Genomic DNA, 27,760 nt, shown 5'->3' on the forward strand with positions numbered 1-27,760 from the left:
GATTAAAAGCTTTTAAGGCTTTTTTCTTTTTTATATTTTATGTCATCATGTTTAACCTTTGGATAACTTACAAAAGTGACATTCTTAGCAAGAAAAATATAATTTGAAAATAATTACACTGATTATTAGTTAGATAATTAGACTGAGATCATTTTCAAAATGACATGTCCATCAAGCAAATAAACATATGTGAGAAATACTGTACAAGTGTACAATAAGTGTATTGATGATCCTGTTTGCTCTTCCAACAACCCCCTCCTTACAAAAGCTGCTTCTTCATCATCAGCTCTGAGAAACTGAGAAAATTTCAAGAACTAGCTGTACAAAAAAATCTAGGGCCTAATTTGTGTACAGCAAGTGAGCTGGAATGTTTTGTATAAACCTCACCATACCCACCCCTGTGCTACTGGAGTCATGACTGGAAGTAGTGTCAGATGTGTGTCAGAGGCCTTGTTGTTTTTAAATCCCTCCATGCACTGCTCCTCTGATTCTCCTCCCTCATGTGCTGTTTTGGTAAAGAACTGAGACATGTGCAGGTGCAAAGCCCTGCACATCCTCACCGTTTCCTGTGTTGAACATTACTTAAAGCTACAGTTCCTTAATAATAGATTTTTAGAGTTTTTAAATAATGTTTTCTAATTAAATGACACAACATCATTAAGGTCTACTCAGTCCACTAAGATTTAAAGATCTGGCCAATTTTGAGTCTGTTTTAAAATGAAAACCAATGCAGTACATTTAGAATTAAAATATTTTTTCATTTTTTGGATAAATTGTTAATTGTTTAATGTAAATTAAGATAATGAGCTGCACAAGAGACCATATGCACAATATTTAGGGTATAATACAATAACCGATTTAGAAGTAACAACACAAGGAATGAAAATGAACTATAAGACAAGAAATTAGAAATGATCTCCAAGACAAGGAGTTAATGCTGAATCTGCCATATCAATTACCACAAAACCTGTTTATGTAAACTCACATATGCAGGAAGTCATAAATGATCTGACTAGATTGTAAAGAATGTGTCAGTTTTTTAAAATACAACATTGTTTTCAAACATATGACACTTTAAACTTGATTCAAGGTATAATGCAACGATGCAGTGGGGAAGATTTTTACGGTACTGGTAGATTAGACTTTATAAAATGGTCTTAATCACTCCTTATGGCTTCTGTAATACACCTTTAACTATATTGAATCAACCCAGAAAAACACACAGCATCATTTATTAAAACTACACACCAAAATATTCACCTAAAGCCTTGTCTGTGTAATAATAACTACCTAATATTTGATGGATAAAAAAGCCTAGATTTGATTACTGTAGAAAATAAAATTTTAAGTGGGTAAGGATAAGTGTAAATAATCAGGCAGTGCTTAGTACTGATAGTGTGGCTAAGTAGCTAATGTTATGCTAATGCTATCTTCATGACTGTAACTTACTGTTGTTCTCATTGTTTGATCTTATGATTGTTAGGATTTTGTCTGACATTTATTTCAAATGTATATTGGCAGTAAAAGAGTTAAAAGAATGTTATAACTGTAAGCAGTGCTTTTTTATGCAATAATATACAGTATTGTTAACAAAATGCAGCTATTCATAGAGGATTTGTCTCTGTGGTATAATTCTTACATGTTTATTTAGAACGTGTTTAGGAAGCTTTAATCATCCAAAGAATCCTTGAATAAACTCTTTTTTGTAGTGTGTATGTTGGTAATGTATAAATTCTTCCTCCTGAAGACAGATCTTATCTACTAGGTAATATTACTGTTGAAATTACTGCCCATGGCTATCACACACACACGTGCACACACAAACACATACGCACGCACACAGACAAAACATGCATGCACACATTCACATACACACACACTGCAGATACACTGACATTAGATATTACTTTAATAAAACCCTGAGGTGGGTTTAATTGTAATTATAGTGGAGGATTTAATTTTATTGTACAAAACTGTGTTGTGGATTAGTTCAAATATGAAGTTTCGACTGGCCCTGAAGACCTTGACTGCAATCAGCAGCCATTAATTCACCAGACTAAATTACAAACATACCACATTAGGTATAACAGCACACACACACACACACACACACACACACATATATACACACACACACACACACATATATACACACACACAGACATGCAACTGCACACACAGATGTGGTTCGTTAGAAACACTTTTGTACAAAGTTACACTGTCACAGCTTTCGGGAAAAAGCTCCTGTTTTCTTCCAAGCTATCAGTCTCACACACACGGAAAGAGTGGATTAACACAAGAGGATGGCTGTTGAGCCAGAGTGAGAGATTTTCGAGTGCAAGTGTGAGTGCCTCTATGTCACACTGACCTCACGATAATGGATTAGGAGCTAAAGGGAGAATTTTAGCAATTTCCTGCTACACAACAATGATGGAATTAAACACAAACCATGCTTCTTTATACAGTCCCTTATTGTATATTACATAATTGGATCCATAGTATTCCAGGAACACAGAGTGTGAGCCAGTAATACACGCTGAATGGGATGCCAGCCCATTACAGGGCTCCATGCACACACACACATGCAAGCACATGCACATTCATTTGCATTTAAATTTACATTTATGGCCTTAGGCAGATGCCCTTATCCTAAACAACTTACAGAAGTGCTTTGAAGACTATCAACAAATACACTGATAGTAGTTCTCTATGACCTGGACAGTCCTATATATTTGTTCAGGAGGTAAAACAGCAACAAAAACAGTACTGGATGATCTCTGGCACCTAGGGGCAAGTGGGAGTCACCAATACTCCTACAGTACTAACATGTCTAAAGTAATGAGAGGACACAGAGGAACCACACATAGGCAGTAACCAGAGCTCAGGATTGAATTGGTGACCTTAAAGCTTGTATTGATTCTCCAGGTGGCAGACTTCTGTCATTCTTTTCCAAATACTGCATATACATAGAAACACAGCATAGAAATCTTGTGAAAGATTACATGCGAACATTATATTATTTTTCTATTCTTGACTTCAGCTAATTGCACACTGAACTTTACTCATGGCATGCTGAGCTGAGTGGGCTGAGCTGTGGCTGGTGAGTAGGGACCCCAGAACAAATCTGGGGTCCCTAAGAGAACTGAGAAGTGGTTTTTAATATACCAGCACTAGCCAATAACAAGTTAAACCCTCATTATTATTTACATTTTCATTTACATTTACAGCATTTGGCAGATGATTTTATTCAGAACAACATACAAAAGTGTTTTGAAGTCTCTATCGATGAATACATTAACACTGGTTCACTAGGTTACAGACTAGATACTATCAACATAAAACTCTTTTCAGATATTATTATGGCATTATTATGAATGCCAGTTAATCAGTCAGATGATTGTTGTAGATAAACTTTGCAGATTCTTCAGTTTTATACCACCACAAAAGGCTGCTTCATCTGAGAATGCTGCCTTACAAAACTAGTGTGAGCTCAATCTGTACTAAACCTTCAAAACCAGTCAAACTGTGTATAAAATGATGCCATTATGAAGTGACATGACGTCTGTATTATTTAATCCTTTGATAAAGTGAATGTTCTTTAAGTACCACAAGATGGTGCTCCTTCTCTAGAATTTCAATCTTTTAATATTTAATTTCCTCTGAGATGTTTATATGGAAATTTTGAATGCATTACCAACAAGTAAAAGTCATCTTTGAAAAGTAGGTAAGAATGTGTGTGTGTTTGTGTGTGTGTACCAGCTTTGCATTTAAACCATTTATGAATGAATTAGGCACTAAATTCACTTTGTCACCCTTCCCTTTTCCCTTTTCCTGAATGCAAACTATGTTCTGGAGAATGATTAGCTCTGCTGGACTAAGATTTTGATTATACCAAAGCTGCTGGTTTAAAAAGGACATGTGTGTCCTTCCGCATGACCCTTGGGTGTGGCTCAAGAACAGCATTGTTTTCCTGTGGGTAGAGTAGGTTCAGAAAATGGTTATTTTCAAGTTTTTTTTTACACAAAAGTAAAAACAACAGGAAATTTGATGCAAAGATGTTTTGGAAGGATGAATTTAGAAACAAAGCACGGGTGGAAACAGCACTCTTATCATCTCTCTTCAATCTAATGTGAGTGCAACAGGTCCTTTGTAATGATTCATAAAACGAACCTCTTTTACATGGAATGTGTCCATGTGGCAGATTATAGTGATTTTCCTTTGTTCTGTGCCATTCAGAAGCCAGCAGGTGGACATTGTTTGAGACTGTCTGTTTAACAGGTAGACCAGAAATAAGCCTTTCCATCAGCTTTGTGTTTTTCCTTTCACACTGGTCTGCTCTGGGCCTGACTCACCCACATGAATGTATTAATAGATGCATGCCCTCTTGTTAGGAGGTGGGTTGAGGGTAAACTATATCTTTTTATGCATATTCCCTCTTTCCCTCTATACTGAGGCCTCTTTCCTTCCTTTTTTTCTGTTTGGCTTGTTTTTGTTAGTCTCAAGTAGGCAGGGATACAACTGGCAGTCCCCTTTTGTGTATTGCAGCAACATAACCTTTGATAAAGAAAAACTACAAGATCATGATTATGAAGATCTGTATTTAGCACTCTTTTAAATTTTATCCCTCAATTCCTGGTGTAGCTTTTAAGAAAATTGTACTGTTTGTACTTAAACAAATCAGTTAGCCACGTGTCTAAAAGTGTGTGTGTGTGTGTGTGTGTGTGTGTGTGTGTGTGTGTGTGTGTGTGTGTTCATTCCTGTTCTTCACGTATTACCATTAACATTTGTAGTACATTTTGCATAAATGCTAAGCACAGAAATAAAGGAGGTTGGCTGGAATGGCAGAGTCGTCCTCAATGACCCATATGTTGTTTTAAGTCTCAGCCCGGAAATGGCCTCACAGTGACGGTAAACTATTTACAAGCACAACATTTCCAGCAACTAGATTCGATTTACCAAATGCCAAATACTTCTTAATATTGTCCAGGTATTATGTAAATGATATCACACAACACATAAAAGGCAGGCAGTTTTAACATTAGCTATAAAAAACAGACAATAAAAAAATCATAATTAAATTTCCTTGTAAAACTAAACTGTCTGTGCAGAAGCTGGTTTGTCCATCAGCTGGTATCTGATCGACCTTAAGTATAACGCTTCTTTTTAAAGCTGCCGGAAATATAAACACAGGCAAGTCTACGTGTGTGTGTGTGTGTGTGTGTGTGTGTGTGTGTGTAAAGAGAGAGAGAGAGAGAGAGAGAGAGAGAGAGAGAGAGAGAGAGAGAGAGGAAATAGAAATCAAAAAACTTTAGTGTGGTCTAAATGTATGTTTGTTTTCATTCTTTCCAGCATCAGGGACATCAACATACCTAGTGTTGGTAACTCCTTTGCTGCTATAATAACCTCCACTCTTCTAAGAAGGCTTTTGGTTACATGTTGGTGCATGACTGTGGGATTTGTGCTCATTCACCACAAGAACATTGATGAGATCAGGTGCTGCTTTTGGGTGAAGTGGTTTGGGGTGCAGTCAGTGTTTGAGTTCATTACAAAAGTGTTCAGTGGGGTTGAGATCAGGGCCGTGCAGAACATTCGAGTTCTTTTATCACTCCAAAATATGTCTTTACGGAGCTCACTTTGTGCACAGTGACACTGTCATTGCAGTGAAAGGAATTTGTAACATTACAGTATACAAAGACACTTTGAGGCAACAGTTTGAGTTTAATGGTCAGGTGTTAACACACTTTTGCCATATAATGTATCATTATGCAAAGTTCATTATTGCGTATATTTATATTTAGTATATTTAGAATATATTCTGGATATTTTTACTTTACTTATCTTTGCATTTTTATATGCAGTTTTTGATTATGTGTAATAGTCTTTCAAACTTTGCCTGTGAACTATGTATGGCCAAGTATATACATACTGTAGGAAATATTAAAGCTTGTTTTGGTATATGGGTTGGACCATCATTACGCATGCGCAATCTTCAGACTCCTCTCCTCCTTTCCCCGCCCCTAATTCAGTTCCATCTCCATTTCTTCACTCCAGCCACGAGTTTGGGTTTTTTGTTTTAACTGCCAGTGCGCTTTTTGGTACGGAAGCCATTTCTTCACCTTGCTGTAGAGTAAAAAGCAAGAATATTATTGAGCTCGGAATAGCAGGAGCGCAGTTGGATATAACGTCTTTACACAACTTTTGATTGTTTCACCATTTTGTTAGGGGAGAATTTTTCCAGTCTTGCGACTGAACGTTTTTTTTTTCCGTCGGGTTATTTGCGTGGTCCCGTTAATTACGGAACCGAGAATGGAGAATTAGGCTCGTGCCCGAAAGCGCGCTCCCTTTGCGCGTGCTCGGGAGTCGGTTCGGTTTCCCAGGTTCGGGTTCTGTAGTGCGCGCTCACGCCGGAGATTCCGCCACGATGGGATGTGGACTGCGGAAACTGGAGGAGCCTGAGGACAGCAGCCCGGGCAAAATATACTCCACCCTGAGGAGACCGCAAGTGGAGACCAAAACAGACACCGTGTACGAGTACGTGCTGCTGGACTTCAGTTTAGAAGGTACTTGTGGGCTTTCAGTTCATAAACAACACTAAGGTTCATCTATAGACGTTTGCTCTGACTTTAAAAACAACTTTACTAACCTGAAACGCCCACTGAAATTCCTGAACGCTGTGTATAAATGTGGCAGTCTGGCACAAGCTCAGATGAGGTTGAGCAAACTTCCCATTTTTTTTTTTATAGCAACTCCTGGGTCAAATTTAGAAATAGTTCAGGAGGACTCTTCTGATTCTCATTATATCAATGCAAAAAGGTGAAGCTTTTCACAAGAAATGTTTCCATGGAGCATTGTTGACAGACTTCCTAGACATTTACAGCATTTAGCAGACACCCTTATCCAGAGAGACTTACATTTTATCTCATTTTTTTTATACAACTGAGCAATTGAGGGTTAAGGGCCTTGCTCAGGGGCCCAGCAGTTGCAGCTTGGTGGACATAGGAATCAAACTCACAACCTTCCGATTGTTAGCCCAACACCTTAACCACTGGGCTGCATTGTTTTTGTTGTTGTTCCAGTGAATCCATACAGAATTGGTGTATCATTAAAATTCTGAGAACTACATCTGTTTGAGATGTTTATACAAAACACTGCACACATGTCTCACTGTCCACTTAAATAAGGACACCTAAACAACACGGTTTTGCAATTATCGTTGAATAAAATTAGGTCAAACGCTTCAGGCAGTGCTCACGACAAACATCAGATCTCCTTGACTTCAACCGTGATTGTTGTACGTGCCAGGTGAAATGTCTTGTGTGTTTAATAAACTGATGATTTCCTGGGATTTTTACACAGAGAACTCTCTATAGTTTACAGGGAATAATGCAAAAAAAACAGAAACATCCTGTGAGCAGAGAGTCTGCAGTCTGAATCACCCTGTTGATAAGAAAGATCAGAGAAGAATGACCAGACCAATGTGAGCTGACAGGAAGTCTGTAGTAACTCAATTAAGCACTCTTTACCACTTTAGTCATCAGAAAAGCATCTCAGAAATGCATCACATTTTTTTTTACCTCATTCTTTAGCTCTCTGCGCATGATTTTGTGCATTGTGCTGCTGCTGAGTGATCAGCTGATTGGTGATCTGCATGAATGAGCAGGTGTACAGCTGTCCCTATTAAAGTGGATGGATAAAGTGGAACAGTCAGCCTTCACATCACCACTGTACCCAGATGTTCAATATTCCCATTAAAGCTGCTGTAAGCAGTGTTGACCACTATACTCCTACAGTATAACCAATGACATGCACCTAAACAATGCAACAGTAAGGATAGATAATAGAGAAAACCAGCAGAGCAGTTGTTCTAGCTGTTGCGTACTAGATTCAGAATTCAGAAATGTCTGTACACATTGCAAGAAAGATCAACTTTACTGGGCTAAAGGTTAGGACATACAGCTAAATAATAATGTTGCTAGTTATATATATAGTATATATAGGATCTTCTAAAAACAATAGTGACCTGTGAAGCCAAAGTTTTGACACCCTTTGAAAGTAGTTTTAGTTATTCTACTTAGTAGTAGAATCTACTACATCTGCAGTGTGCTTCTTTTCTATTTATAGTCTGTGTTTGTCTTGGGTGTCTGTACAGTTTCCTGATTGGTTACTACAGCTGGACTGTGATTAGTTACTATTATAGAGCCAAGGACAGTCACATATTAAATGACATATTAAAAGAGTCATTCCCAAATCACATACAAAGGTGTGTACAATATTAGAATATTATAGAGATTTAGAGTATCATAGAGCATTGATTCAGGCATCGCTCCTCGTTCCAGAGCTGCAGCTGGACAGCACTTTGTCTCGAATAATTAGTAAAGTCTGTCTCTTCTGTTAACCAAATTTAGAGTGAGAATAAACAAAAGTGACTACAAAAAAAAAGAACTGGCATCCTGCTATTACAAACTGTTCAGCTGGTAGAATATAGGGATCTGTGGTCCCATCTACTAGCAAGGATACAAGTGTCCTGGTTATGGAGGAAGTTAACTGATGATTCGATGCACATCTGTCTTCCACAGATTTCTCTGTTCTCTAACTTCAACTACATGTAACTATGTGAAATCAAGATGTGAATGATTTATTTCAGATAAACAACAGCAGGAGCTCAAGCTGGCATCAAGCTTGTATTTCTGTGTGTTTTAATACTAACGATGTTGTCTGACAATCACAAAACCATTACCAGCAATGGCAAGAATCTTCATCTTTTGGCTCACCTTCTGTCGCTTCTATGATTTCCAGCTTCATCTGTTCAGAAGCACAGCGAGTGTCCGAGGGAAGGCAGGGAAGATGAGCACTTATTTTGAATTTTCAATGTTAACAGCATGTGCTAAACTATCAGCCTGTCTCCAGACCGAATCAATCAAGTTGAATCATTTATACAATAGTATCTACTGCTGTTTAGACTCCAAAAACTTCATGATGTAGTGCCAGAGTTAAAATTGCTCCCTGCTTGTAGAGGTCTGTAGATTATACACTGTATGTGGTATTTTTAGCCCAAGGCGGTTGAGCGTATGGTGCCGAACCACCACGGGCCCAAACAAGTCAAAACTCATTGTGCAGCTGTAAATCATTCTCAAAGGTCTTCTCTTTCTTCAGTGCTCAGTAGAGAGTGCATTATTTATCAGTGGGAACTGAAAAACACTATTTACATTTGCAAGTACTCCTTCATGTTCACAACTTTCTGATCAGTAGCCTAGATCTTAACAGCTGAACCGCCAGTGTTTCCTAATCAATTAGCTTACATGTAACAAATAGAAAAAAAAGGGAAAAAAAGGATGGTGAATATTACTTTTAACACTAAAATCGATTAGATTTTTAATCACTTTGTCTGCTAACATTTGTCATCAGCAGAGTTTCTACAGAAGTCCTTGCTTGTGGAAGGCCAGATGTTGTGGTGTAATGGAGCTAACAGACAGATTAAAACTGCCTGGCCTTAATCGCCTGCTCACATTCACTGAACAGCTGCAGCATCAGGGATTCGGTTCACTCGATAGGGATCAGAATCTGAAGGCATGTTTGGTGCCTAAGTTGATGTGGTGTAATGGCATTCTGCCTTCACAAGTAACTCGTTTCAGAATGGTGAATGTTTTTTTTAACCCTTTGGTCATTTGCAAATTCATACCCACTAGTAAGCTGTCACCTATCACACTGCAGCTAATCCTCTGGGGTGCTTGCTTTCTCCATGATATTCTAAAGCTAGCCATCACATTGTTTTCAATCTGCTGATAATGCACAAGAAGCCGAATACATTCAGGTGCATACATTCTGCAGACAGGAGTTCACAGATGCCAGTGATTGGTTAGTGATCAACAGGAGAGGAACACCAAGCCATTTATCTTCTTATGGACTCTAGGACTGAGATTTAAACGATAGGCTGATTGCTTTTCTGTTGTGCCACTCAGGAGCCCAGAATGGTGCCTTTTTTGGTAATCAGGAGCTCAAGAGAGCTGATGAATGTGATTAGGTTTTAGTCATGATGAAATGATGAAAGCTAACAATTGAAATTGGACGTCAGTTCAGCTAGTAATTGCAAAGGAGAAAGAACAAATCCATGTACAAACATGATTGCATTATATTAGTCGAAGACTAAAAATAAAATGGCATTCAACATGGGATCATGTTTATGTTTGTAACTGTATAACATGTCAGATGTTGATTACTGAAACAAAGAGGTCAGACTAACGATAAAGACTGCTAGTTCTCAATCTCCCTGTAACCTTTTTTTCTAGAAGTCATTTTCTTATACATGTTCTAGGTAGTGTTGGTTTGTTATGTAAATGAAATGTTAATCTGGAGTATTTGTGACTATAAAGAGGAATGAGGATGTTAAAATGTGGGCCTTGTTCTTCTTGTCCTTTAACAAATCCAGAATATTAATGATATATTTGTCTTTAAAAACGTGTTTGCCTTTAATGAAGGAGGATTCAAAGCATTTTTGCTTTGGTTCCTAATTTGTCTTCCTTTGTTTAACTTTACACATCCAGCCCATTTTAAAAGGAACACCTGAAACCCTGTTCATTTACACAGCCAATCATGCAGCAGCAACACAATGCTTAAATCAGATACAGATTCACATCAGAATAAAGAAAATTTATGATCCGTCTAACTTTAACCATGGCCTGATTGTTGGTGCCAGATGGGCTGGTCTAGAGTTTACACAGAATCGTGCAAACAGTTCTGCATCATGTGTGCCGAGGGTCTGCAGCCTGAAGCCTCTTTGAGGAAAATGATCAGGAAATCAATAGACACCTAAAAAGTCACTCTTTATAGCCGTGCTGAGCAGAAAAGCATATCTCAGGACTCGCAACACATCAAACAGAGTGGGTGAGCATGTGTTTCCACTGTTTAATGACACTTTTCTTCCTGTATTAGGAGTTTATTATACCCTGCTTCATTATTACAACATGTCTGTGTCTCACTTGACCAAATGCTCCTTTAATACGCATAAAGTTTTTTGCCCAAAACTCTTTCTGTACCATAAAACCTCACATAAATTCTTGCTCTCTCTTCTCGACCCCCTCCCTGCTTTTCTCCTTTTCCCATAAACTGCCACCCTGCAGCCCTACAGTCTCTCTGCTTCATCTGCTTTTGTCACTCGCTTTTTCTTCAGGATTCTTTCTTTCCCATCAGCCTTTTTTTACCTCATTTACTTTCATTTGTTTTACTTGCACTTTCTTTGGAGCCCTCTCTTTTTTCCCCTTTGCATCTCACCCTCACTGCCTCCTCCTCTGCCTCCTCCTCTCTCTCTTTCTGTCTGTGGTGCTTGATGAACAGAGAACAGAAGGCTCAGTGTGTGAGTTTAAATGGAGGTAGGGAGGGAGCGTGAGGGGAAAGTCCCCTAGGGAATAAATGGACAGCCCTCTCTGAGGTCGGTGTTGTTCTTGTTGCCCAGCGAATACAAACACACACTCTCCTTCCCCTATGAGCTATCAGCTCCATGTCTCTGCTGGCTCAGGTGTGATCTTGAGCACATGGCATGCAGTGACAGGAACACATTTCTGGCAAGCGTGACACCCGCTGCTCGCCTAAGTTATGTCTGGGATTGAATCATAGTTTCATAGAAGTCTGATCATCCTTTTGTGTGTAAGCATTAAGACAAGTGTGTTTATGACAGGAATTTAAATCTGAATAGGATATTTAGTTTGAATTGCTTCATGCCTGTGTGTGTGTGTGTGTTTGCGTGTTGTGTGTATGTTGGAATGTTGTGGGAATGTGGATGTATGTGCATACTGTGAACAGCAGCTCTTTTGTGGACACAGGAAGTGTGTTTGGGGTCTGCTCTGGAGGCAGCTTGAGAAAGATGATCCCCATGTTTGTTTCATTACAACTCCAAACTCCTTGTGTTTTGTTGTGATAATCGCTCACTGTATTACTGCTAATTTGGCTACCGTGTCTAGGGGGTGTGTGTGTGTGTGTGTGTGTGTGAGAGAGAGAGTGAGTGAGAGAGATGTTCTTAAATGGGCTAGCTTCCCAGGGTGAGCTCTCACTATAGCCTCCAAATCCACCTCAACCTTCAGCAGAATAATAAATTATGTATTTAAAAATTGCATTCTGTGCTGTGTCTCAGGTAGTCGCCCCACCGTGCAGTATCTGTCCTCTCTGTGTGAGCTGCCTCAGGCACTGCAGCCCTATTACACTCAGGGCTACATGCTGGTCGCCTTGCATCCCATTATCCTCTCTGTTGGCCGCACACGATCCCTGCCCTGCAGCCTGCTCTACCGGGCCATCCTGACCAGACAACGACCCAGGTAATACAATTTGATTTTGACTAGAGCTTTTAACAGTTGACAGCAGCTTTACAGAATTCCACATGTAAATATGAGAGGAACCAGACTCCTCTGTATAAACTGTTACAGACATGCTTGTTATAGAAGAGTAAAAGAAAGTAACATTAAGTGCGTCAATAAATTTGTCCAAGGTTAGTATAAGACATTATTTACAATTGCAGCAGCTGTTCTCAGGTACAGACCTACTGTAGTATGCCAGTTGATTATCCCCTGAAATATGTGTGAGCCCTGAAACTCTATTTGCGGGAAATGTAGATCTGTCTACAGCAAAAGAAAGTCAAGCTCAGATCTACAAAGCTGCAGACAGAGGTGGTGCATCAGGATAAGATCAGGTGAGAGAAGCCAGAGTAGCTAAAGTGCATCAGGAGCAAGTATTGGAATCTCACAGAGCAACAGGACTACACCTACAATTCAATTTTATTTACATAGCACTTTAACAATGGACATTGTCACAAAGCAGCTTTACAAAAATATAGAAATGTAGGATATCATTTTAAACACATAAACATGTCCCTAATGAGCAAGCCAGAGGTGACTTAAAAGGGAAGCCATCTTCATCTGGGTGACACTGGATAGTGTGATTATAAACCATTTCTCTTCTATAACTGTGTATTATATGGTCAAAATGTGCAATCATTTAACAAGGAAATTTGTTCTAGTTTTGAAAATGAAGTCTACAACTGTTGTTGAAGTGATCAACTGGTCACAGATGGAGACTTGAATGCAAAACTGTTGAGTCTTAAAAAGTGGGAGCGACAGAAAGAGAGGGGGAAGAAAGAAAGAAAGAAAGAAAGAAAGCAGAGAGACAGTAAAAGAGCAGGACAGAGAGGGAGAGTGAGAAAGGAGAAGGACAGGGACGGAGGAAGGGAGTAGAATGGACAGAGAGAGACACAAAGGGGCAGAGAGAAAGGGGCAGAAAGCAGGACAAAAAAGGGAGAGGGAAAGAGATGCACAGACTATTTATGCTTATTGTCAAGTAAAAACAGATCATCAGGTAATCACTTTAATCATGTCCCAGTGCTGTTGCACATATTTGACTTCTGTATCTGAGACAGAATAGGAATGTTAAGCCAAACCTAGTCTAAAATACAGTATCTGTTGAATCTAGGGCTTTTAAAGAGTCTGTAAGTGTAAACATGTAAAAAGTGTAAACATGGTATACACAGGATCCATCAAGTGAAAGAGAAGCCTCCACGTCAGGATACTCACTGTGGCCTGACGTAGTTAGCATTGTAGTAAAGGAAAACATAAGAAGCAACAACTTGTGCCTAGAGAGTTGCTTGGGCGTATAAAACACTTGGTCTTGTCATGCAAACCCATTGAGCCATTTATGAGCCTCATGTGCTGACATGCCATCCATGACGAATCAAGCATGACCTTGAATAAAGTTCAGCACAGTAGAGGTCATACATTTCACAGGCTCTGCAACAGGACGTTGTGTAAAATGAAGTTACCCTCTGTGAAAAACCTGCAGACAATCACCAACATTTTTTTCCTTTTTTTTTTTTAATTAGACCCAGTGCAAGTGGAATTTTCCTAAACACTTAAGTGGAAATGTTTGTGTGTGGGCTTGTGTTGCAGTAAGCATGCAGTGGCCATGGTTTACAGTGTGCCAGTGCTGAGGGTTGAGGAGTGGCCACTGCCTGGAGATTCCCTGACCGGCGACACTGTGAGAGCACTTGTAGATCGGGTCAGTGTTTACTTAGAGATGCATATGAATGAATTGCTTGAAACTGTCTTTCAGATTTTTTTTTTTTTTTTTTAAAAATCTGAGTAGATAATCTGGGAGGTTTTTTCCTGTTTTTACTTAAACACAACTATTTACATATATCACATGCAGACAATGATAAAGCTGACACACTGCGTATGTTTGGATTTTTCAGGTCAACTGTAATGCTCGTGGAGGCGTACGTTTTGTGGGCTCTGTGCTTCAACAGGCAGGAGCAGGGAGGTGTAACAGCAGAGTGTCGAGTCCCAGACGGAGCTGTCGCTCCCCACCACACACTCCACCAGGAGACAGAGACATGGAGGACAGTGGATATAGTCCAGGTTACACATCTCAAAGCCCCATACAGCACCAACTCAGTCAGTGTAAACACTGAATTATTTTATGGCTACAAGACTGATCCTGGACATTGTTGGCTTTTAGTGTGAGGAATTTGTCCCATCTGAGGGGAGGGGACAGCCTTTACAGAATTTTAGTGGCTGAAATAACGGCTTTATATTTTAGGTGCTTATAAACAAGTACTTGGGGCATCTCAGAGAGCAGAAATGGTATCACCATTGATCTCACCATTTACTTTGAAATGAAAGAAATTGGGGGCATAGACGCCTTTAATCTCACATATACATTACAGAACAGTGGAATTCATTTCTCCACATATCCCAACTGAGGAGGTTGGGGTCAGAGCACAGTGTCAGCTATGATATAGCAGCCATGGAGCAAGGAGGGTTAAGGGCCTTGCTCAGTTATCCAACAGGGGCAGCTTGGCAGTGCTTTGGCTTGAACACTGACCTTTCAATCAACAACCCAGAGTTTTAACCACGAGTCACTTTTGAAGATGGTGAACATTTGTGTGAGGGGGGGAACATTTTACGTTTTTTTGTTTATGAATTTTTTCTTAAAAGTCTTAAGTATCTAATTTCAAAAAAGCTATTAATCATCACTGTGGAGTTTGACATGACAAAGACATTCAAGCTGAACCTGGACACCAAAAAACAGGAGCAAAGAAAATTTATTTGAAGAAAAGAGTCATTTTCCAGGTGCCGCATGTAGCAGGATGCTCTGTTCAAATATAGGGCTTCAGATGCTCTGAAAAGTTCCTGATCTGCTAACCTCATATATTTCCCAGTTTCTTGACATCTGTCTAATAAAGAGCTTGTCATGAAGTTTAAGGGACAGCATCACTTTCTCATCTACTGATGAACCTTCAAACATACCGAAACGTCTCACCTTCCCTCTCTGATGTCTAATCTGCAGATCTGAGATTGCTGGTGCTGTTTCACTCCTGGGCTCCAGGCTGTGCTCCGCTAGACCCACTAGCCTGCAGTTACCACCAAGGAGCACTCTCCATGCGCGTGTCCAGGAAGGGCCAAGTTGTCAGCAGTCTGGAGGCTGATTGGCTCGAGCTAACTGCAGCTTACTACCGCAAAGGCTGGTCATTAGTGGACTCGTTTGTGTACTGGGATACACCTAAAGGTAACTTGTCCTGCTGTAGATTTCTTCCAAAAGATTTTCAATCAATAAATGAAGGAATAATAATAAATGAAGGAAGTGTACCTGTACTACATTGTAGGGTTGTAAAATAACTATACTGGCAAAGATGGGTAAAGATTAAACCGGATTAAAAACACTTTATATCTGATTGATACAAATCTCTTCACTATTGCTCCCGGAATTGTGTGTTGTGTTAATTTATTTTTTTTCCTTCCCAAATTTATTGTCTTCTTCCTCAGTGTCTGTTTCTGTTTTGTTTCCTTTCCCCATCTTGCCTCTCTTCTCCCACAGTGACTATATTTAGTGCTCACATCTCAACCTCATGACCTCACTTCCTCTTTTGCACCAGACTAATAACAGCTAAATCAGATGTGTGTGTAGACATCTGGAGTCTGAGAATGTAGAACATGAAAGAGCACACACACACAACAGTGAACGCTCTCTCTCTCGCTCTCTCTCTCTCGCTCTCTCTCTCTCGCTCTCTCTCTCTCTCTCTCTCTCTGACTGCCTGTCTTCTCTCGCTCTCTCTCTCTCTCTCTCTCGCTCTCTGACTGCCTGTCTTCTCTCGCTCACTCTCTCTCTCTCTCTCTCTCTCTCTCTCTCTCTCTCTCTCTCTCTCTCTCTCGCTCTCTGACTGCCTGTCTTCTCTCGCTCTCTCTCTCTCTCTCTCTCTCTCTGTCTGCTAATATGACAACAGGGCCATATTCCCTCATTTGTCTTCTAAGTAGTTCACTGTTGTCTTAGTAGGTCAGTGACACATTTTCAGCACTGACATAATGAGACCAGTTTAATATTGAATCATTTCATCATACATAGCCACAATGCACAACACATATACAATACATCCAGCCATATGAATAAATTAAGACTTTTTCTCTGCCTTTGGAGTCATGTGGGAATGTATATTCATGGTTGAATAATACAGTTAGAAAAAATATCAGCTGAGGTAAATGAAGAATTTTTTCTTTTTCTTTTCCTTGTTTTCTTTAGGTGATCCAGTGCCCAGATCATTAGAGGGGCTGTTTGTGTATGAGGAGAGAAGCCCTGCATCTCCTGCCAATGACACCATCGTTGTTGAGCAGTGGACTGTTATTGAGGTCAGCAAATGCACTGCTTAAAGGTTATACTTGTTTAGTACACACAAGAGCTTTCACACTTGATACCGTAAACCCTGAGTCACTGTAAACCCTGAGCTATCGTGTGAGTCCTGAGCTATCTTGTGAGTCCTGAGCTATCTTGTGAGTCCTGAGCTATCTTGTGAGTCCTGAGCTATCTTGTTTCACGCTGCTTATACTTTCCCCCGGGTTAACGATTATTCCTGGGGCTTCATATCTGATGTTTCACACTGTACATTCCTAAACACAAGGTTGGAGTTTTTGTCTCATGCTTTCATATCAGTGAGGAAAAATGTTGCCACGTACAGAATTATGTGGGGTTTCTGTGACTGTACACAAAAATCGGTGACCTGGGGTTAAAGCAAGGTTTAAAATGACGCTAACTGCAGTTATTAAGCGCAGTGTGGAAAGCCCTATTGTGTAGTATTTCAGTATCAATAAAGGTAGAACCTAACAACCTGCTACACTCATGTCTGTCAATATTTTCTTAAAGATATGTAATAGTTATTTGTTTGGTTAAGCATGTGATATGGTGCCTGTTACAGGGCTCTAACGTGAAGACGGATTACGGGCCACTCCTTCACACTCTGGCTGAGTTTGGCTGGTTACTAACATGCGTACTGCCCACACCCATCATTCGCCATGACAGGTAAAACACACACACACTGTTCAGACTCCTGTCTCTTTTTTTATTTTTATTTTTTTAAAGAATGCAGGGTTTTTTCTTTGCAGTGAGGGAAATCTTGCCACCAAACAAGTGGTGTTCCTGCAGAGACCTGTTAAAACCTCCTCGATCCGACAGAACAGCCAGGTACGCCAACGAACTTCTGCGACGATCAATTACAAATGAAATTGAAATTAGTTTTAACCAGACATAAACACCATTCAAGAACATAATCAACAATGAGGTGATGTGTATGATGTAATAACAGCTTTAAAGTGTTCTGAGATTTTTCCCACCAGCTTCTCTTTAAAAGTTAATAAGATTCTTAAAAAAAGAAATTCAGCCTGTTAAATTTTCCAGTCCTTAAGGTGTTCCCATGATGGAAAAGATTTGAATTGGTTACAAATCACAGACACCTGAGACTTCTTCCTTAGAGAAAGCTCGACCATTCCAATAAGATAAACAGAAAAAGCTTTCAGTCTTCTGCAGATTACGAGTTTGAAGTCCAACAAAGCAGGATGTCAATGTGTACATCCAACCAAGCAGCAGCCATACCTGATTCCACCTGTTTAATCAGTTGTTCTTGGCTTTTAGTAGACTCTGCTGTGGCTTCTGCTTGGTTGGAATGAAAACCTGCACCCACGCCATCCATTTCCCGATAAGATTGGACACCGCTGGTGTACATGGAAGTGAAGGTGGTACCCAGTGTGGTTGGAATACTGATTCAAAATTGACTTTGTGAATTTAAACCCCAGAAACACTGGTCCTTGAGCAAGGCCCTTAACCATCAAATGAGATAAATGTAAGTCGCTCTAGATAATTGTGTCTGCCAAATGCCATGAAATATACATAGCAGTGGGTAGAATAACTCACATGCTTCCTCTCAGAGGAAACTCCACGGTTAGTACCTGTGCTGGATGGTGGGTACAAATTGGGGAAGACCAAATTAGAGAGAAAATAAAGGCGGAAAGAATGGATTATGGATTGTATATGGAACATCGACTATACACGTCAATGTGAAGGAGTTATGAAGCTCATTTGAAACATAAACCACTCAGTCACGACCAGAATTCAACATTGTAGGAATGTTATTAAAATATTACAATTCTCAATTTTAGGTCAATTTTGAACACCTGCTTTCATGTACAATCTCAAATCCACTTCATCTCAAGTACTGTATTAATCACCTTCTCCTTCATGTGTCTCAGGGGAGCTGCACTCGGAGAGAAAAGGTGAGCCACTCTATGAATCGAGGGATGGGAGCGGCTCACAAAGAGGAGGAGCTTTCCCCTAGTACAGGGGGTGTTGTGGGATTCCCTCTGTTTGGAGGGGGTTATCCTAGTGCCCTGTCACAGCTGGAGGATGGCGGCTTCGAGCAGGATGACGGGGCAGGTGAGGTCACCTGTATGTGACTTTCCCACACAGCGAAAATATACAACAGAGAACTGGATCTTCGATGCTCAGCTCTGTGCTATAGATTTTATATCACTAACAGATTAGGTTAAGCTTTCTTACTTTTACCCGCTCCCTGTATATTCTTATCTAGTTGATTGTTTAGCACTTTTGATATTTTTTGTAAAAAGACAATTTCTTAATGAGGTGGATTTCATCTCATATTTTATGCTTTTTAGAGCTACAAGTTGACCAGATGCATATAACACACATCCGTCCCACTATCATGTTATTCTCTTAAAGGCTTCCCACACACATCTGCACTGTTCGCACAATTCTCACTTCCTGTTGTTCTTTCCTGATCTTCACTAATTACACATCACTCAGCGCCTCTTGTCCTCCTGACACCTGCAAAGCCTCAAAGCTACATGCTGATTTGTTCACTGAAGCTCATATTGGGCTCCTCTCCTGCTTGCTCTGAGAAGCGAACACTTATATTTGTGTATTTCAGACTTGCATTATGGTACTGAGGAAGCCCAGACTGTGCAGTGAAGAGTCAGGGAAAAAACACCACCATTTCTTTTTTGGATCTTTTTAGGCCATTTTTCATAAGCAGTAGTAATTTGTAATTACTCCTAATGGAACCTGGGGAAAAAAATAACAGACTGAATGCTGCTTATCTCAGTTTGCAGTTCTGAACTCAAGTGGTGCTACAGAAGGGCTTTTTTTTTTTTTAAATATATTTTTTGTTGTACACTCAGTTCAAAAAGGTGACATGCATTTTGTAATTCTTACAAATTCATGGAAATTGTTTGTCAAATACCAGTGAGAACTAACTACACACTCGTTCACTTTAATATTATAAACTTCACGTGTTGGTGTCAGAGTATTGACTTTGTACAGCTTGATGCATTATTTTAATTATCTTGGTGATTTTGCTTTAAATTACTCTATAAAGGAAAAACAGGTTGTAGAATATTATAATGCTGTATATAGGATTAATAAGCCATGACATGCTGTGGTTCTTTTTAAAGTAACCAGTATAAACTACCGTGATAGTATTACATGTTAAATGATGTAACTCACAACTTATTGGAATGAATATTTTATTAAAACAGTTATTCCCTCATTTCCCTTCTCGTTGTATTCACATTTGATCTGCAAGTCTATTCACAAACATCTGCTAGTTCACTGAACTGTACAGCTCAGAGCCAGCTCTGGGTATGAGGTGTGTTTTATTACTATCATAATGAAAATATCTAACTACAGTTCATTAAAAAATGGTTAGATAAAAACACCTCCACCCACACAATAACTTAAGTAAAGGAAAGGGTGAATATCACCACACTTGTTCATATAGTGATGAGGGGGGGAAATAAAGCAAAGGAGAGACTCTTGCAGCTCGTCAGATTCTTACGCAAGAGCAAGACATATGTATATACAAGGGAGCTTTAACATTTTGTGGCTATAAGGAGGAAAGGAAGACAAAAAAAAACAAACTAAAAAACAACTGTGTGAATGCCAGTTGTTCAGGATGTTTTGCAGAGGTGAAGGTCAGGCTTCGCTCTCTCCTTCACAGCTGCTTTGGTTCTCCTCCTCCATGATGGGCACAATCAGATTGTCCTTGGACATCAGGCTGTACTTCATCACGAAGCGGGTGAAACGGTGACACAAAAATGTCTCGTTCTGCAGATGAAGAGAAACATTTTCTTTCTATTTTCATTCAATTCAGTTTATTTGTATAGCGCACTTAATGCACATTGGATCTACAGGAGTATAGAAACATTAGCTTTTATATTGTTACTATGCTGAACAAAATTATAAACGCAACACTTTTTTTTGCCCCCATTTTTCATGAGCTGAACTCAAAGATCTAAGACTTTTTCATTGTACTCAAAAGGCCTATTTCTCTCAAATATTGTTCACAAATCTGTCTAAATCTGTGTTAGTGACTGCAGTTTGTCGTCATATCCGACGTCAGTGGGCAAATGCTCACATTCAATGGCGTCTGGCACTGTGGCGAGGTGTCCTCTTCATGGATAAATCCCGATTTTCAGGGCAGATGGCAGACAGCGTCATGTGGGTGAGGGGTTTGCTGATGTCAACAGTGTGGATTGAGTGACTCATGGTGGCGGTGGGGTTATGGTATGGGCAGGCATACGTTATGGACAACGAACATGGGTGCATTTTATTGATGGCATTTTGAATGCACAGAGATACCATGATGAGATCCTGAGGCTCATTGTTGTGCCATTCATTCACGACCATCACCTCATTTGGCGGCATGACGATGCACAGCCACATGTTGCAAGGATCTGTACATAATTCCTGGAAGCTGAAAACATCCCAATTCTTGAATGGCCACCAGACATTTCACCCATTGAGCATGTTTGGGATGCTCTGTATCGGTTCCTGCCAATATCCATCAACGTTGAAGAGGAGTGGACCAACATTCCACAGGCCACAATCAACAACCTGATCAACTCTATGCAAAGATATGTTGCACTGCATGAGGCAAATTAACATTTTACATTTACAGCATTTAGCAGACACCCTTATCCAGATTTTCCAAAAAGGATGCATGTAACACTACCCTTAGAATAAGACTGACTTACATTTTTATTGTAATTTATACAACTGAGCAATTGAAGGTTAAGGGCCTTGCTCAGGGGACCAGCAGTGGCAGCTTGGTGGAGCTGGGATTTGAACTCACGACCTTCCGATCAGTAGTCCAACATCTTACCCATTAGGCTACCACGTCCCTGGCAAATGGTGTCACACCAGATACTGAGTGGTTTTTGAGTACATAGAAAAAGTCTTAGATCTTTGAGTTCAGCTCATGAAAAATGGGGGCAAAAACAAAAGTGTTGCGTTTATAATTTTGTTCAGTATGTTTACCCCTAACATTTAACCCTAAGGAGAAAACCGGAGGCAACAGCTCCAATAAATTCTAATAAACACCATTAAGGGATTTGTTCCAAAAAGGATGCATGTAAAACTACCCTTAGAATAAGACTTTTTGCTACCAAAATAATTCCCACAAATGCGACCTACCTACATACCTACCTTATTCCAAAATGCAAAGACTAACAGTGGCAATATTTTAGCGTCCACATCGACAAGATCATGTCTGTTGTTGTGTTGTGCCATGATCATTTGTCGTGTTATGGAGTGAATCCTAAGCACATTGTACATTGGCACATTGGACTAACTTTAATATTGTCACAGGATGCCACCTACTGACCAAGCTAAAGAATGCCATTCAAACACGATTTCCTTTCATTGTTTGTACATGCAGCGTTTGTGTTTTTATGTCAACACAAAAACAATAATGTTCCAAAAATAACTAAAAGAAAAAATCTGCTGACCTCATGCGTGTCGAATATTTGCCGATGGTGAAAGTAAGCATGGGAGAAGATCCTGTAAATGCGACGACAGACGGAGCCGAGCTTCGCCACTGACGACTCCTTAATGCTGACACTGTACACAGAACACGTTAATGAGCACAACATCCCGAATTTCCTCCAGCATTATCACTAACTGAAATGTTTTGCAAACCAAACTAGATTTCAGTAATGTTGAAAATATGCCACCATGTGTGTGTGTGTGTAATATATATATATATATATATATATATATATATATATATATATATATATATATATATATATATATATATATATATATATATAACACATTCGCCAAGTAAACCTTGCAAATACGCAGTGTCCGACCTGTTTATGCACAATCCCTAATACGAGGAATGGCAGCTTTTGTGTGGAGGCACTCACCGACTAGGGAAATACTTATTGCTGTTGAGAAGGCATGCTGCACCGTCCAGTGTGTGCCTGGTGTAGTCGATGGCAGGACACTGTATAGATAGAAAAAAAAAAAAGAAAATGACTTGCTGTTAGAAGCCATGTTGTCGATCCATGTTTTACGTCTTGTGTTATATTTTTAATTACTACAGATTTATCAGGGACGAGTTGTGGATTGTCCAAGTTTTATCTTGTCACAGAAATTGTTAAAGAAGGAGCGGATTCGACATGTTCTGTTAAGTCTGTATGAGAGAGCACAGAGGTCAGGTGTGTCCGATACAGAAAAGTCGTTATAAGGTACCGTTTCAATAGTTATGAAGAAAATGCTTTGAGATTTCAAAGGCAACATACTGTACCACATGTCCAGATTACTGATATATGGTACAATCACTAACCATTAGTCCATTGGTGAATATTGCATGATCACCCCAGCCAGGATTTATTTCTACGTTTCTAAAAAAGGACAAAAGTTTGTGTGGCTTTCCTCCGACTTCCCAAAAACATGGCAGGTTGATTGGACACTGTATAATATATTTGTAGTACTGAAAACAATATACGTATATACAGGTGCATCTCAAATTAGAATGTCGTGGAAAAGTTTATTTATTTCAGAAATTTAACTCAAATAGTAAAACTCTTATTATATAAACTTAGTACACACATAATTGAAATAGTCTTTGTTTCTTTTAATTGTGATGATTTTGGCACACATTTAACGAAAACACACCAATTCACTGTCTCAAAAAATTAGAATACTTCATAAGACTAATAAAAAGCCATTTTTAGTGAATTGTTGGCCTTCTGGAAAGTATGTTCATTTACTGTATATGTACTCAATACTTGGTAGGGGCTCCTTTTGCTTTAATTACTGCCTCTATACGGCGTGGCATGGAGGTGATATGGAAGTCCAGGTTTCTTTGACAGTGGCCTTCAGCTTCTCTGCATTTTTTGGTCTCTTGTTATTCATTTTCCTCTTGACAACACACCATAGATTCTCTTCAGGTCTGGTGAGTTTGCTGGCCGGTCATGCACATCAAAATGGTCATTTAACCAACTTTTGCCAAATCCTGCTGTAAAATGAAGTGCTCTAAAATACAAAACTTGCTCTCATCTGAAAAGAAGACATTGGACCACTGGGCAACAGTCCAGTTCTTCTCCAGTTCTTAGCTCAGCTAAGATGCCTCTGACATCGTCTGTGGTTCAGGAGTGGCTTAACAAGAGTAATACCACAACTGCAGCCGAATTCCTTGACATGTCTATGTGTGGTGGCTCTTGATGCCTTGACACCAGCCTCAGTCCATTCCTTGTGAAGTTTACCCAAATTCTTGAATTGATTTTGCTTGACAAGCCTCTCAAGGCTGCGGTTCTTTTTCTTCCACACTTTTTCCTTCCACTCAACTTTCTGTTAACATGCTTGGATACAGCACGCTGTGAACAGCCAGCTTCTTTGGCAATGAATGTTTGTGGCTTTCCCTCCTTGTGAAGGGTGTCAATGATTGTCTTCTGGACAACAGTCAGATCAGCAGCCTTCCCCCATGATTTTGTAGCCTAGTCAACCAAACTGAGGGACCATTTTGATGGCTCAGAAAACCTTTGCAGGTGTTTTGAGCTGATTAGCTGATTGGCATGTCACCATGTTCTAATTTTTTGAGATAGTAAATTGGTGGGTTTTAGTTAAATGTAGCCAAAATCATCACAATTAAAAGTACCAAAGACTTAAACTACTCAGTCTGTGTGTAATGAATTTATATGATACACGAGTTTCAGTATTTTAGTTAAATTACTGAAATAAATGAACTTTTCCACGACATTCTAATTTATTGAGATGCACCTGTATATCCAGATGAAGATGTCCAAGAAGGCAACATTCCACATGAAGTTTCTTTTTGGACAGGAGTCACTGCCTTCATCCTTACACTATTAGATACATGTAGGTAACATCTTGTGTTTCGGACACACCCTTAGAGAGGCGCACATTATACTCACCTCTTTTGGGGTCTTGTGAGCAGCACAAAGAAAGATCCACTGCTCAGTGGCAGTCATCTGGGTACATGTGTCTGGGTGGCACTCACTCTGCCCCACACAAAGTGCAGGAACAAACCGTTAAAAGAGAAAGAGACAAGTACTCAGCATAAGAAAGCACACGATTGTGTCAACAAGGGCGGTGTTATTATTTTAAACTGTTTGTGTGGTACCTGATGAGTGAGCACTAATTTATATACCTTTCAAATAACACATGGAGATTACCTGGAGTTTAACAGCCAAGCCGTTGAGTTCCAAACAAAATTGCCTATAAAAAAATTGTTTCAAGGTCACGAGGACAAAGGGAAACAAGACTTTAAAGTTTGTAGTGCATGCATAGTTTAGATTTTATTATAGCACTGTCAGCTGACTTGCGAGCAGTCAGGCACATACACTGTCTGCAAAGAAAAGTGAGTCACCTGAGATGTTCGTATTTCCAAACTCCCTCATCCTGTCCTTCTGGAGGCTCCAAGATCTTCTCTATGTTGGAGCAGTCCGAGCGAATGTTTTGCTGGATATACTAAAGATGTCACAACAGAGACTGTGTTATCAACTTGTGACATCATAACACCGGCATGGAAAATAAAGCAACTGTACGACACGGTATCGTTACTGCCATGCTGATTACTTTGCAATCCTGAATGTTTTTTTGCTCTTAAACCATAAATATTTGCCAAAAATTGTATTAATTAAAGAATTGTATTATTTTACGACTTTACAATTATATTTAATATGGAATGATTAGCTTCTATTTCACATGACTAACAGAATAATGTAGCCTCTAACAAAGGCTACATCAGGCTGTTATCAGAGATTCCTTCCAAAAATATTATATTGAAACCTCAAAGAAAACCTCACCGTAAGCTGTTTCTGTAATAACTTCTTACTACAAGTACATTATATAATCCTACCATTCATGTTACAGCCAGATGTCATGCGGTTATATAAAATTGTTCCACACCTTCTAACTGCAAGGCTTTACTTCATGAGTCAATGAAGCATAACCAGGAAGTTAAAGTATTTTCCAAAAATATTTGTACTGGTGTAAATCACAGCCCACATGATCAAAGTTATTATATTTAAGGGTCCAGGCAACAAAATCAGAATTCTGGTTCAGGGATGGAAAGCTCTATTGTTATAAAAGAAATGTTACTAAATTAAGTGAAAACATGCTTATAATACTTGTGAAATAAATTTATAATAATGTGAAATTTCTTTAACATTATCTACGGCTACAAAAAAAAAAAAATTAACCAATGTTTTAATTAACCGTAAGATTTCAACACCCTGAATTGTCAGACCTCACTTGAAATACATTTAAATCATGTGGACACCTGACTATCACACACTTCCTCAACTCTTCTAAACAATTGTCTAAAATGGCTGTATATGTACATTTACAGCATTTGGCTGACACCTTTTTCCAGGGTGACTCACATTTTTATCTCATTGTATACAACTGAGTAATTGAGTGTTAACGGCCTCGCTCAGGGGCCCAGAAGTGGCAGCTTAGTGAACCTGCGATTTGAACTCACAACCATCCGATTAGTTCGCCAACACCTTAACAACTAGGCTACCATATCCCTCATATTATATGCTGTAAATAACTGTGTAAATAACTAAGAGGCACAAATCTGATTCAGCATGACAATGTCATTGTCCCCCTAAATGAGCTACATGAAGACACAGTTTGACAAATTTAGTGTGGACGAACATGTGTGTCCTTTACAAAGCCCTGACTCAGAACACCTTTGGGATGAACTGGAACACTGACTAAACCCCAGACCTCTTCACCAAACACCAGTAGCTAATCTCACTAATGCTCCTGTAGCTGAATGAACACAAATTCCCACAGATACTCTCCAAAATGTAGTTGAAATCCTTTCTAGAAGAGTTGAGCTTATTATATAACAGCAAAAAAATGGACAGAAACCCACAGAAAGCCAAAACATATGGTTGTGCTGGTGAAAGGTCTGAAACCTTTTAGAAATATTGTGTACATCCCTTAATTATAAGTAAGCCTGCACAAAGACATACATTCAGCCATTAAAGCCATATTTTGTGCAGCGCCCACCTGTTGCACTGCCAGAGTGCTGTCCATCTCCTCAAAAGACTCATCCGGCCAGCTATAGAAGTCCTGACATAGCAGAGAAAACACATTGCTGTGAGATTAAATGTTCCACAATAAGCATGAAAGAAATAAGAAGTTTCGAGTCTCGATAAAACACCATTAAAGGCAACAATCGTGTAATAACTGCTGACGGGTTTTTATGTAATGCTAGTGTTTATCTCGCTTCTCCGTGTATGTAGATACATACAGTAAGAGATCTAGCTAATGTGATGACTAGCTGACTACCATACAGTTAACTAGTTTTCTGCACTAGTTTCTATTAAATACAGCTTCAAAAACATAGATCTAGGTTTACTATGTTCCTAAGCAATATATTAATGCAGTAGTCGATACCCCTAAAAACCCTGGCGTTATTATTATTATTTAACAAAGAAGTGCGGTGTTTTGAACATGGCTAAGTAGTTTGTTTACTGTTCGTATGCAGCTAATTGGCTAATAAGTACTCCAAGATAAAGTGTTGGGTCTGACATGACTAGACGAACTGAAGACATCTAAACAACTGATTCCTTATAAATCACTTTATTAAAAGATAACTGGAAAAGGAAGTAAGTGGTTTGTTGTCCACAGCTAGTGATTTGTGCAAAAAAAAACAATCAGGTTGGCTAGCCTGCTAACGTTAGCCTGCTAGACATGTTTGCAATTTCATACGAGACTCCTGACCACCCGTAACACTGCCTCTGTTGCGGTGAAAGCGAATAGATGTTTCCTAAACTAGTTTATTGGTTAATGTTATTTAAATGTAATGCAGGAGATAGTGTACCTTCGCCTTGGTTCCCGGTCTGTTCCTCCTCAGAACGGTTGTGCCCTCCGCCATGACCATCTCGACCGACTTAATGGAGTGCGCGCGCCTCTAGCGGTCGCCTCTGGTACTGCTATTGCTCAACAACAACGGTGTATATACGTACATTACATTATTACAGGTACAGTGGGTGAAACGTCCAGTAAAATGGCGTCAATTTTCTTTTTCTTTTTTTATTTTATTTATTGAATTAACAACAGACATCATTTTAAAAACTCGACAATAACAATACAAATAGAAAGTAAAGGTAAGATGCCT

The 27,760-nt window shown here is 39.4% G+C and overlaps 2 protein-coding genes across 4 annotated transcripts; one reads left to right on the forward strand and one right to left on the reverse strand.

Annotated features, from left to right (window-relative positions):
* Positions 1–5,981: 5,981 nt before the first annotated feature.
* On the forward strand, positions 5,982–19,861 carry rftn2 (raftlin family member 2). 3 transcript variants are annotated; one of them, XM_060876071.1, is made up of 9 exons: positions 5,982–6,560; positions 12,125–12,305; positions 13,926–14,034; positions 14,228–14,435; positions 15,325–15,543; positions 16,552–16,658; positions 17,222–17,325; positions 17,409–17,487; positions 18,549–19,861. In XM_060876071.1, exons 1-9 carry the CDS (start codon positions 6,422–6,424, stop codon positions 18,750–18,752), a joined length of 1,350 nt encoding a protein of 449 aa, XP_060732054.1. In that variant the 5' UTR covers positions 5,982–6,421; the 3' UTR covers positions 18,753–19,861. The 3 variants fall into 3 exon arrangements, with proteins under 3 accessions (XP_060732054.1, XP_060732055.1, XP_060732056.1); XM_060876072.1 differs by having other exon boundaries at positions 14,228–14,429; XM_060876073.1 differs by having other exon boundaries at positions 5,987–6,560; positions 14,228–14,393.
* Positions 19,822–27,587, reverse strand: mob4 (MOB family member 4, phocein). The gene is made up of 8 exons (XM_060876074.1): positions 27,464–27,587; positions 26,647–26,709; positions 24,992–25,092; positions 24,798–24,840; positions 24,537–24,623; positions 22,524–22,603; positions 22,101–22,212; positions 19,822–20,418 (listed from the first exon to the last, which is right to left on the reverse strand). The coding sequence occupies exons 1-8, from the start codon at positions 27,521–27,523 to the stop codon at positions 20,287–20,289; spliced, it is 678 nt and encodes a 225-aa protein (XP_060732057.1). The 5' UTR covers positions 27,524–27,587; the 3' UTR covers positions 19,822–20,286.
* Between the last annotated feature and the right edge of the window lie 173 nt (positions 27,588–27,760).

The sequence above is a fragment of the Tachysurus vachellii genome, chromosome 8, assembly GCF_030014155.1.
Source record: "Tachysurus vachellii isolate PV-2020 chromosome 8, HZAU_Pvac_v1, whole genome shotgun sequence".
Classification (NCBI taxonomy): Eukaryota; Metazoa; Chordata; class Actinopteri; order Siluriformes; family Bagridae; genus Tachysurus; species Tachysurus vachellii.